The sequence below is a fragment of the Bos grunniens genome, chromosome 3 (genome assembly GCF_055505025.1).
Source record: "Bos grunniens cultivar Pamir isolate PY7600 chromosome 3, Bosgru_T2T1.0, whole genome shotgun sequence".
NCBI classification, from domain to species: domain Eukaryota; kingdom Metazoa; phylum Chordata; class Mammalia; order Artiodactyla; family Bovidae; genus Bos; species Bos grunniens.
Window position 1 is genome coordinate 53,890,116 of NC_141167.1, and position 12,867 is coordinate 53,902,982.

Consider the following 12,867-nt stretch of genomic DNA (forward strand, 5'->3'; position numbering starts at 1 on the left):
AAGTATGTTTGAAGAGAGTGTCTGAGAGCTCTAAAGAGAGACAAAAGCACCATTCTTTCATTGGGATCTTTAGCCTTATAGATAATCCAGGCCAAATCCAGAGATCAGGGTCAATCTGGTCAGACCCAATAAATGGAAGTATCCACCCTTACCTGTTAATGATAAGCTTTTCATAATTGCAAAGCTTAGCTTTAGAAGATTAAAAAAATGGCACATCACCAACTCCTGCTTCCAGTGATATCAGTGGCTAGAATTGAGTTTAGAAAATAAGCATGGTGACTGCAGCCATGAAATTAAAAGACACTTGCTCCTTGGAAGAAAATCTATGAAAAACCTAGACAGCATATTAAAAAGCAGAGACATTACTTTGCCAACAAAGGTCCATGTAGTCAAACCTATGATTTTTTGTGAGAGTTGGACTGTGAAGAAAGCTGAGCGCTGAAGAATTGATGCTTTTGAACTGTGGTGTTGGAGAAGACTCTTGAGAGTCCCTTGGACTGCAAGGAGATCCAACCAGTCCATTCTGAAGGAGATCAGCCCTGGGATTTCTTTGGAAGGAATGATGCTAAAGCTGAAACTCCAGTACTTTGGCCACCTCATGCGAAGAGTTGACTCATTGGAAAAGACCCTAATGCTGGGAAAGATTGAAAGCAGGAGAAGGAGATGACAGAGGATGAAATGTTTGGATAGCATCACCAACTTGATGGACATGAGTTTGAGCAAGCTCTGGAAGTTGGTGAAGGACAGGGAAGCCTGGGGTGCTGCAGTCCATGAGGTCGCAAAGAGTGGAACACGACTGAGCAACCACACTGAACTGAAGCTCTGATTTGGCAGGGACTTAACTAAATCAGCCATCTTCAACCTGGCTGCATGTTAGGATCTCCTACAGAACTTTATAACATTATTACCTTTTTAAAAGGGGCTTCCCAGAGGGCTCAGTGGTAAATAACCCACCTGACAATGCAGGAGACTCAGGAGATTCTGATTTGATTCCTGGGTTGTGAAGATGCCCTGCAGGAGGAAATGACAACCCATTCCAGTTTTCTCACCTGGAAAATTCCATGGACAAAGGAGCCTGGCGGGCTACAGTCCATAGGGTCGCAAAAAAACGAACACGACTGAGCACGAGCACCTTTTTTAAAAAATATTTATTTATTTATGATTTGGTTGCATTGGGTCCTACTTGTGGCACGTGAGGTCCTTGCTGAGTCGTAGGAGATCTTTCACTGCAGCGTGCAGGCTCTCTAGTTGCTGTACGTGGGCTCAGTAGTTGCAGTGTACAGCCCAGTTTCTCCATGACATATTGGATCTCAGTTCACCCTCCACCCCTCGTCCAGGGATAGAACCCATAGCCCCTGCATTGCAAGGCAGACTCCCAACCACTGGACCACCAGGGAAGTCCCATATTATTATCTTTTTAAATTTTTTGTTTTAAAAAAGTTTTAGACTTACAGAAAATGTTGCAAAAATAGTACAAGGGAGTTTCTGTATATCCTTCATCCTGCTCCCCTAAAGTTAATATTCTGGTGCAGTTCTCAAAACTAAACTGCTGGTGCAATACTCTAAACTAAACTGCAGGCTTTTTTCTGATTTCACCATTTTTTTCTACTAATGTCTTTTGTCTCCTCCAGGACCCAATCCAGGCTCCCTTTGCATTTGCTTATGTCTCCTTAGTCTCCTCCAGTCTGTGACAGGTCCTAAGTCTTTCCATATCTTTCATGACTCCAACACATTTGAAGAATTCTGCTCATTACTGTAGGATATCCATTGCTTTGGATTTGTGGCTCAGAGGGTAAAGTGTCTGCCTGCAATGCAGGAGACCTGGGTTTGATCCCTGGGTCAGGAAGATCCCCTGGAGAAGGAAATGGCAACCCACTCCATTGCCTGGAAAATCCCATGGACAGAGAAGCCTGGTAGACTACAGTCCATGGGATCGCAAAGAGTCGGACACAACTGAGCGACTTCACTTTCACTTTCTCATTATTAGATTGAGGTTATGCATTACTGAGAAGGATGCCACAGAAGCAGTTGCATCTCATATCAAGAGGTACATGATGTCAAAATATCTTACTACTGGTGATGTTAACCTTGGTAACTTGGGTATGCTGTCATCTGCTGGGTTTACTCATTGTCAATTTACTATTTTTTCCTTTTGTCATTAAATACCTGGGGGGTGGTTTATGCAAATAATCTATTTCTCATCTTCCCCCCCTTTATATTCCATTCATTCATGCATCATGCCTGCAGTAATTACTGCAGTATTCTAATGGCGATTTTCTACTCCCTCATTTTTTTCTAGAGTATTAGTTGGAATTATACTGCAAGGAAATGCTTTTTCTTCTCCCTCATTTATTTATTTAATCAGTAATTTATTGAAATCGTCATGGACTCATAGATATTTATTCTATTTTACTTTATGGGACTTACACTTCAATATTGCCATTATTTATTTTGATACACAAAACCAAGTCACTTTTTAAAATACCTGTGCCTGGGACCCTCTCCAAATCAATTAAACAAGACTCTGTGGAGGTGGAGCACAGGCAGTGGTATTTCTTTAAAGCTCCTCCTGTGCACTAAACATTAGTTCTTTTATCCTACCCACCTGGCTTCTCTATAAAGAAAAAGAAAATTCCTTCTTCGCATTATTCTGCAGGATTTTGTTCCCACACTAGCCCTTGGGGGGCTGATGACAGGCTGCAGCCACTTAGGGAACAAACTGGCTCTGTAATTACCATACCCCTCCCACCCCCACACCTTCACTCCCTGAACATCCCCTGGCCCCCACCAGCAACTTGGATGCCAGAATCCTCCCTTCTACAACAGTAGCCTCCTGATGTGGAAATTCTGCTGATTCTTATTGTTGTAGTCATTTGGATCAGGTGGAGGGGAAAAAACCTATAGCAGCTTATAGAAAGTCAGGCTTGAGAAAAAAACTCAAGGAATTATAACCTTAAATTTTCTGAAGGAAGGGCTTTCTGAATGGCACAGTGGATGACAGCTAACAGCATGCTGACAATCTACAGGAAGATTGTTCCTGCAGTTGCTTCAGCTCTGCCTTCTATAATTAATCCCATCAAGCACTTTTCTGCCATTTGGACAAAGTTTTAAAGGGTGGAGACAACCCCCACTTATTTGGACACCTTTGAAACCATAATAACCAAAGATGTAAATCTCCCTTGAGGAGATCAGCAGGGAGCCAGATGTGTTTTCATTCAAGGAGATGGTCTTCCTGAATAAGGAAATTGAACCTACAGTGTCCTTTAGCTGATTTCCAATTTCCCTCTATTCCTAGGTGCCAAATCAATCTCATGATATTTTTAGAAACCTGATTGTTTCTTTAGTCATACTGATGCCAATAATATGCTCAAAACTTAGCTGAATCAGATTTAAAACCTGATGCATGCTGGAGTAAAAACTTAACACCAAGTCTACTATGGTGACATGAATTTAGCATGGTTCCCCAAATTATGCCATATGAATCTAGGAAAGATGTGTCTCGCAACTTTTTATTTCTTTTTTATTTTCTTCATACTGGTCAGTTCCAACTTGAATTTTTCCTACCACACACTTTCTGTGTTGAAAACAACTTCTAGTAAAATTTGAAGGGGATTCTAATTTCTAGGGCAATAAATAAGTGAAAGTGTTAGTCACTGAGTCAGGTCCAGCTCTTTGCAACTTACGGACTGTAGCCTGCCAAAGTTCTTCTGTTCATGAAATTTTCCAGACAAGAATACTGGAGTGGGTAGCCATTCCCTTCTCCAGGGGATCTTCCTGACCCAGGGATCAAACCTAGGTCTCCTGCATTGCAGGCAGCTTCTTTACTGTCTGAGCCACCAGGGAAATAAACAAGTGAACTCTATAATAACTAGATAGGGTGGGATCTGATGTCTTAATATGAAATACAGAATTACTTCCGAGACAAGCATAATAGAGATGCAAAGTATTAACTCAGCATAGCATCCAACCCAGGATGAGGAATGTTTAAATGGTGCATGACAAAAATAAATCTCTCTTCCTGGAAGAACTTTAACCTCAGAGGAGAGGAAGCTCAAAGGTTTATTGCTGTCAGAGCCACAAACTCGACACCCCTCTTGATAAAAGACTTCGATCCCTGACCTCAGTAAAGTTGCTACTCTAAAAGCCATTTGTCTATTGATCTCCTCTGAAGAAAGCGAATAGGTGTCTAGCAGGACGAGTATCTCTGGGAAACCAAGTGACTGTACTTAGAGTAGAGCCGAGTGCTGGGAGGTTTGCAGGAAGCTGGGATGCCTTTTAAGAGAAGCCATAAGAGGGACAAGAAAAACTTAGTTTCTGCAGCAAGGCTGCTTGGTGAGTGTAAGTCAAAGTAGGAAGGGTAATCTACTGGGATATCTTGACTGCTCTTGTCATTTAGACTTCAACACAGAAGAGATGGAGTGGACTGGCCTAGAATGGAAACTGATCAGAGATCAGAGCTCTTAGAGAGTGAGATATTTTAATAATCCAACATCAGGGCACCAACCACCCCTCATGTTAATCCTGTTCACATTACCTTTAAGAAAGAGCCAGTATTTCTCCTTTGAGGCGGAATATAAAGATAGGGATATGGAGCACCTGCTAGGAATAAGACAAAGGCCTATTCTAGTGAATAGACAAGAAGCAAGTAAACAACAATAGCAATTTCAGAAACCAATTAATGCCATAAGGAAAATAAATCCAGGGACTTTCCTGGTGGTTCAGGGAAGACTCCAAGCTCCCAGTACATGAGGCCTGGGTTCGATCTCTGGTCAGGGAACTAGATCCCACATACTGCAACTAAGAATTAGTGTGCAACTAAAGATCCCGCTAAGACCCAGCATAGCCAATAATAAATATTTTTTAAAAACCATTGCAACGAAAAGAATAAAATACTTAGGGAATATATCTACCTAAAGAAACTAAAGACCTATATATAGAAAACTATAAAACACTGGTGAAAAAAATCAAAGAGGACATTAATAGATGGAGAAATATACTGTGTTCATGGATTGGAAGAATCAATATAGTGAAAATGAGTATACTACCCAAAGCAATCTATAGATTCAATACAATCCCTATCAAGCTGCCAATGGTATTTTTCACAAAGCTAGAACAAATAATTTCACAATTTGTATGGAAATACAAAAAACCTTGAATAGCCAAAGCAATCTTGAGAAAGAAGAATGGAACTGGAGGAATCAACCTGCCTGATTTCAGGCTCTACTACAAAGCCACAATGATCAAGACAGTATGGTACTGGCACAAAGACAGAAATATAGATCAATGGAACAAAATAGAAAGCCTGGAGATAAATCCACGCACTTATGGACACCTTATCTTTGACAAAGGAGGCAAGAATATACAATGGAGAAAAGACAATCTCTTTAACAAATGGTGCTGGGAAAACTGGTCAACCACTTGTAAAAGAATGAAACTAGAACACTTCTTAACACCATACACATAAATAAACTCAAAATGGATTAAAGATCTAAACGTAAGACCAGAAACTATAAAACTCCTAGAGGAGAACATAGGCAAAACACTCTCCGACATACATCACAGCAGGATCCTCTATGACCCACCTCCCAGAATATTGGAAATAAAAGCAAAAATAAACAAATGGGACCTAATTAAAATTAAAAGCTTCTGCACAACAAAGGAAACTATTAGCAAGGTGAAAAGACAGCCTTCAGAATGGGAGAAAATAACAGCAAATGAAGCAACTGACAAACAATTAATCTCAAAAATATACAAGCAACTCCTACAGCTCAATTCCAGAAAAATAAACGACCCAATCAAAAAATGGGCCAAAGAACTAAATAGACATTTCTCCAAAGAAGACATACAGATGGCTAACAAACACACGAAAAGATGCTCAACATCACTCATTATCAGAGAAATGCAAATCAAAACCACAATGAGGTACCATTTCACGCCAGTCAGAATGGCTGCTATCCAAAAGTCTACAAGCAATACATTCTGGGGAGGGTGTGGAGAAAAGGGAACCCTCTTACACTGTTGGTGGGAATGCAAACTAATACAGCCACTATGGAGAACAGTGTGGAGATTCCTTAAAAAACTGGAAATAGAACTGCCTTATGATCCAGCAATCCCACTGCTGGGCATACACACCAAGGAAACCAGAATTGAAAGAGACACATGTACCCCACTGTTCATCATAGCACTGTTTATAACAGCTAGGACATGGAAGCAACCTAGATGTCCATCAGCAGACAAATGGATAAGAAAGCTGTGGTACATATACACAATGGAGCATTACTCAGCCATTAAAAAGAATACATTTGAATCAGTTCTAATGAGGTGGATGAAACTGGAGCCTATTATACAGAGTGAAGTAAGCCAGAAAGAAAAACACCAATACAGTATACTAACGCATATATATGGAATTTAGAAGGATGGTAATGATAATCCTGTATGCGAGACAGCAAAAGAGACATAGATGTATAGAACAGTCTTTTGGACTCTATGGGAGGGTGGGATGATTTGGGAGAATGGTATTGAAACATGGATAATATCATATGTGAAACGAATCGCCAATCCAGGTTGAATGCATGATACAGGATGCTTGGGGCTGTTGAACTGGGATGACCCAGAGGGATGGTATGGGGAGGGAGGTGGGAGGGGGTTCAGGATGGGGAACACGTGTACAACCCTGGTGGATTCATGTTGATCTATGGATAAACCAATACGATATTGTAAAGTAATTAGCCTCCAATTAAAATAAATAAATTTATTTTAAAAAAAGAATCTTTTGATTAGGTAACTTTTTTTTTAATTTTATTTTCTTTTTAAACTTTAATATATTGTATTAGTTTTGCCAAATATCGAAATGAATCCACCACAGGTATACATGTGTTCCCCATCCTGAACCCTCCTCCCTCCTCCCTCCCCATACCCTCCCTCTGGGTTGTCCCAGTGCACCAGCCCCAAGCATCCAGTATCGTGCATCGAACCTGGACTGGCGACTCGTTTCATACATGATATTATACATGTTTCAATGCCATTCTCCCAAATCTCCCCACCCTCTCCCTCTCCCGCAGAGTCCATAAGACTGATCTATACATCAGTGTCTCTTTTGCTGTCTCTTACACAGGGTTATTGTTACCATCTTTCTAAATTCCATATATATGTGTTAGTATACTGTATTGGTGTTTTTCTTTCTGGCTTACTTCACTCTGTATAATAGGCTTGCGGTCAACATCTGCCGAAGAAGGTGCGCCGGTTGCACACCTAGACCATATGATTAGGTAACTTTTAAAAAAATAAAAATAAAAAAAAAAAAAAACAAAAAGAAAGAAAATAAATCCAAGTGAGATGGAGAGATGGGGGCAGGCATTGGTTACAGGTTCTCTGAGGATGATACATCTGTGTCAATCCCCAGCAGTGAGAAGGAGTTAACTGAAGGTGTGTACCAGCCAGGTGACTGCCCTCAACAGCCATGACCTCAGGGGAGGGACCAGCTTGGCAGAGTTGACCACCAGAGAGGCCAATAACGTAGGAGCATAGCAGACAAGGCTGAGTAGGTTAGAAGAGACTCCGGAGTGAAGCTAGCTTACACCCTGTAGGCCATGCTCTTAGTATAGCTGGAAGCCTTTGGAGGGTTTGGAGAGGGGTGGGGGTGAGGAAGCAGAATGATCTGTTTTTGTTTTATAAATATTATCATTACTGTGTGTGCTAAACAGACTGTATGGGGCAAGAGTGGAAATCAGAACTATAGTTGGGTTTTAGGACTATGTAGTTTCTAAACCTAAAAGCCTGAATGTCCTACTGCATGTTTAATCTCACTGATCACGATGGTCACTGACTTTATTGCACAACCTCAGAACCTCTCCATGTGTATATTGCTTAAGCATCAGAAAAGCCATTTGTTGAAATTCATTTAATGTGAAAGTGTAGTTTGTGCTTATCAGCTTATTAAAGGTAACATCTTACCTAAATCAGTGAAAGTATTTTTGTTTTTGTTTTAATCAGTTATTTCACTTTCCTCCTACAGGGATCCCAACCACCTTTCAGTACCTTATCACTATTATGAACCTTTTGGACCTGATGAATGTACAATGTACCTGTCCCATGAGCGAGGACGGAAGGGCAGTCATCACCGCTTTATCACAGAGAAACGAGTCTTTAAGAACTGGGCACAGACATTCAATATTCACTTTTTTCAACCAGACTGGAAACCAGAATCTCTTACCAATAGTCATTCTGAGAATAAACCTGTGTTCTGAAGAATGTGTGTGGCCAGACGGAAATCCTAAGAACCCCACTGTATCAAACATTGGGCCACTGAACTTCCGGAAACCCCAGACATGAAAGAGGAACAAAACTGGTCGCAGGAATAGCTTCCTCCTCAAGAGGTACCATGTATAGATGCCTCTGAGGCATGACTACAAACTAGTGCAGTTGGTCTATAAGGGAAGATTCCAGAATTAATACATCCTAGTGAGTGCTGTCCCTTTCTAAAGGGGTTACCTTAGGAGCCAAATGCGCATTTCAGTGATGCTGCCGTGGCAGAAAGTGTGTAGGAACTTTTTAAGTATTGCCTTCGAAACTGAGACATAAATAACTCAACATTAGATGTATCCCTTTGTAGAAATACCACCTCTAAAGTCATTTTTCTATCAAATTGTATCCTAACCTGAACTATAACCTTTGTTATCTGTTGGACTCTGTATGTGTGATTTATAAAGAGTAGCCTTGGAAATATGGACATGATTTCTGAAGAGTACATCTTCACTTTCATAAGCAAATGCCCAATATTTATTTACTGAGAGTTTTTTAGTGTGCGCTAGGCCAGTATTTTTATAGATTATGATTATGTGGTAATTTATCCCTCCTAATTATTTAATCCTGAATGATAATTGGAAAAGGCCCAGAACTGGGAGACAAACTGCCGTGTTCACAGTGCTCATTGTTAGCAAGCAACAGTATATGGCTTGGAAACGTCGCATTGCATTTTTTGAACCCTCATGCTTCAAGAACAGCTATGATATTTTCCAACATGCAGAAATGCTCCAGATGACAATATTGAAAACCAAAAACTGCGTTGTTCAAACAAAAACCAGACCAACAAGAGAAACTGAAAGACAGTTGGCTTGGGTAATGTAGGTCGCTTCATTTAAGCCCTAGTTTCCTCTTCTGCAAAGTGATGTCACTGTCCTCTGGTACAGTGACGTCACTTAAGTTTCATGCAGATCTGAAATTCTCTCAATGAGCATCTCATTGATCTACATAAGGACTTTATACTTGGAATGATGGGGCTCCCGCAGTCGCAGGAGCCTTATTTTAGGGGGCCTTTTATATCTCCCTAGGGGCTTCCCTGGTGGCTCAGACAGTAAAGAGTCTGCTTTCAATGCAGGAGACTCCAGTTCAATCCCTGAGTTGGGAAGATCCCCTGGAGAAGGGAATGGCAACCCACTCCAGTATTCTTCCTGAAGAATTCCATGGACAGAGGAGCCTGGTGGGCTACAGTTCACGTGGTCACAAAGAGTCAGACATGACTGAGGGACTAACACTTTCACTTTATATCTCCCTACTACCTAGCTCCCCCTTGTAGTGAAAAAATACCTCCTCCCTGGACCCCATAGGCAAAAATCCATCCCCTGATTCTCTGGTGCTTTTCGCACCAAAAGAGTGAGAAAGAATGTGTGTGTATTACAGCAGTGGGGGGGAGGTGGGGACTTTCATACTATGCCCTGTGAAAGAGTGAGCCAGGAGGGAGAACTTTCATGCTGTTCTCTGACTACAAGAACAAGGAACTATACCTCTGTGAATCTGTGAGAAGAGAACCCAAGATTTTTCCATCACATGACTCATTTATCCTATGAACTGTTCACTCACTGCAAATCTTATATTCACTGCCGTTCCCTGGTCTTCAGGAGTATAAAGGACTTATTTTATTCAAAGCCAAGATCAGCTAGTATAGAAGATTTCAATTATGCAAGTAATATTGTTCAAAAATAGCCTTTTAGAAAATATATCAATGTTTTCTTTACTCATGGCTTAGGAGGAATTAATTTCTCTAATGCCAAATTTGAAGGCACCAGCAAATATTATGTATGGAGACTGACGCTGTTTTACAAAACATGACCTGGTTTGTGATTAAAGAAGGTTTCTCACATTACCATCTTTTCCTTTTCCTTATGAAGTACTAAAATTCCATTCTCTTGAACTAGTACTATTAATTATATGGAGTACTGTTATTGAGATGCAAACACAGTCCAGATACTCATGTAGCAAAAACAATATTGGTATTATTGTGGTGTGACTTGAGCTGTAAAAAGTCAATACAGTTGAAATGTCTGTCCAAGACATATTGGAATGTGTTCTTTAAATTTTCTCAATTTTTTAAGGAGACAAAAGGAATTTTATTCCAGCACAATCTCTTCTACAGCACGGACTCTGAACAAACAATACTTTATGAACTTACTAAAAATCACAAGAATATAGGCCACATTTACTATCACTTGAAGAGATTATATTACTCAGATGTAAATAACTTCTTTAACAAGTCTTATTTTTATGAAAATTCGGAAAGGCATACTCGGGACATGCAAAAATGTAGCTATATTACTGAATCCAATAATAATCTCAAATGTCTGTTATCTTTAGGTTTTAGGGGTTTTGTTTTTGTTTTGTTTTTCAAGAATATATGATAGCTCCACCTTTTTTGAAACTTTCCCCTCTCAAATAGTCAAAAGAGTATAAATCAAAGAAATTCTGAAATTCCTGGCTTTGTTGGGAAATATTTTAAATCTACATGTGGCTAGGATATGTATGTGAATTTATATTTTTAAAAAATATGGTGTAAATATGTAAGAAATCATTAATGGTCAGTGGTTTTATTATAGCATTTAAAGAAAATACCTAGAATTCTGATAAGTTGTGCTATTGGGCCTGGTTATGAGCAATTGAACTATCTTGCCAAATCATTTCATGACTATCATTTTTAACACAGTGCAATGCCATTAAAATCAGCTCTGATATAAAAAAACTACAAACCACATTTACAGACCTCAGTGATTTCAATATCCGATTATATTTGAAGCCTGAGTCATACTCATTATGTTACATACCTTTTCCCTCTCTCCCCAGCTTTGTCATCAGCTTCCTCCTAGCTTTTAAGACCGAAGCAACTCAAAGCCACGGCTGGCCCATCCGTGGAGTCTGTTATTTCAACACAAGAACATTTGAATAGAGGCCATTACAATAGATAGCCTTTATGGGCAAGGATACAGGAATGCACAAACAAAATCAATCACTTCAAATGGCCCATAAAAAGAGGAATCTTGCATTTAATATTCTACAGTAAATATTCACCCAAGAAAACATACATTAAAAGAACATTAGGAGGTAAATATTCAGTGTGCTGCGTGGGGCCTTCGCTGTGTGATTTCCATTATGGTTAATGGGTGTTTGGTAACTAAGTCCCTGTGCTTCACTAACCCTGGGATGTGCTCCTAAGGGCCAGACATAAAACCAGAGCCATGCAGGAACTTCCAGTATCCTAAGATCGCAGACTTGGAGCTTCTCTCCAAAAAATAAGTGAAAGCAAAACACAGAGTCCTGTACTTAAAAGAGAAATTTCTATGAGGTTCCTTGGAATCCTTAGGTTACTATTGGATATGTGTATCGGATTCCAAACAAGACCACTCAAGACAGATTACCTTTGTTTTCTAGGTTCTCTCTGTTACTGATTTATTTGAATTACATGAAAAGTGGAAGGCTATAGCCTCATTTTGAAATAAAACTCACCTCAAAATTAAAATTATTGATTTAGATGGTAAGGGTATTTAGAAGGAAGGAAAATGTTGAAATTCTATTAGGAATGAGAGTGGTTATTTAAACACATATGTACCTATCCTTGGAAGGAAAGTTATGTCCAACCTAGATAGCATATTCAAAAGCAGAGACATTACTTTGTCAACAAAGGTCCAGCTAGTCAAGGCTATCGTTTTTCCTGTGGTCATGTATGGATGTGAGAGTTGGACTGTGAAGAAGGCTGAGTGCCAAAGAATTGATGCTTTTGAACTGTGGTGTTGGAGAAGACTCTTGAGAGTCCCTTGGACTGCAAGGAGATCCAACCAGTCCATTCTGAAGGAGATCAGCCCTGGGATTTCTTTGGAAGGAATGATGCTAAAGCTGAAACTCCAGTACTTTGGCCACCTCATGCAAAGAGTTGACTCATTGGAAAAGACTCTGATCCTGGGAGGGATTGGGGGCAGAAGGAGAAGGGGATGACAGAGGATGAGATGGCTGGATGGCATCACTGACTCGATGGACCTGAGTCTGAGTGAACTCCGGGAGTTGGTGATGGACAGGGAGGCCTGGCATGCTGCGATTCATGGGGTCACAAAGAGTCGGACACAACTGAGCTACTGAACTGAACTGAACTTATTTAATAAGCCCAAATATCTGCACTTAGGTAGGAGTGACCTCATTTCAGAAATATACCCTGGATTCCACTGGCGTGATGATTCAAGTTGTTAAACAGACCTACTCAGAGAAGGGCCTGTGTTCCCACTCTTCGTGTTAGGAGGTGATGTTAAAACTTACGTTTTTCATTCCTCACCCAATCGTGTCTTGCTTGCATCCTCACTGCTTCTCTCTTAAACCTCATTCTGTCTTTGCTGTCATTCTCTCCTGATGTCTTCTTTTGTCTACAGTGTGCTCTTAAACCAGCAGTCTTTAGGAGCTTGTTAAGGTCTTCCTTATACATTTTTCAACTAGAGACCTAACTGGTGAACAGATTTGGGGTGAGTCCTGCTAGGGTAATGGCCATAGTAGGTGGGAGAGCTACAGGAACAGGTAGTTCAGAAGTACCATCCTGGTTTCCCCAGGGTCAAGGGA

The 12,867-nt window shown here is 40.3% G+C and overlaps 1 protein-coding gene across 1 annotated transcript in view; it reads left to right on the forward strand.

Annotated features, from left to right (window-relative positions):
- The window catches only part of ST6GALNAC5 (ST6 N-acetylgalactosaminide alpha-2,6-sialyltransferase 5), a 212,723-nt gene extending 202,396 nt beyond the window's left edge, over window positions 1-10,327 (forward strand). Inside the window, exon 5 of the mRNA XM_086390647.1 lies at window positions 8,015-10,327. Coding sequence (XP_086246773.1) covers window positions 8,015-8,246 — 232 coding nt within the window. The 3' untranslated portion in view covers window positions 8,247-10,327. The remainder of the gene's footprint in view (window positions 1-8,014) is intronic.
- Window positions 10,328-12,867: the final 2,540 nt, after the last annotated feature.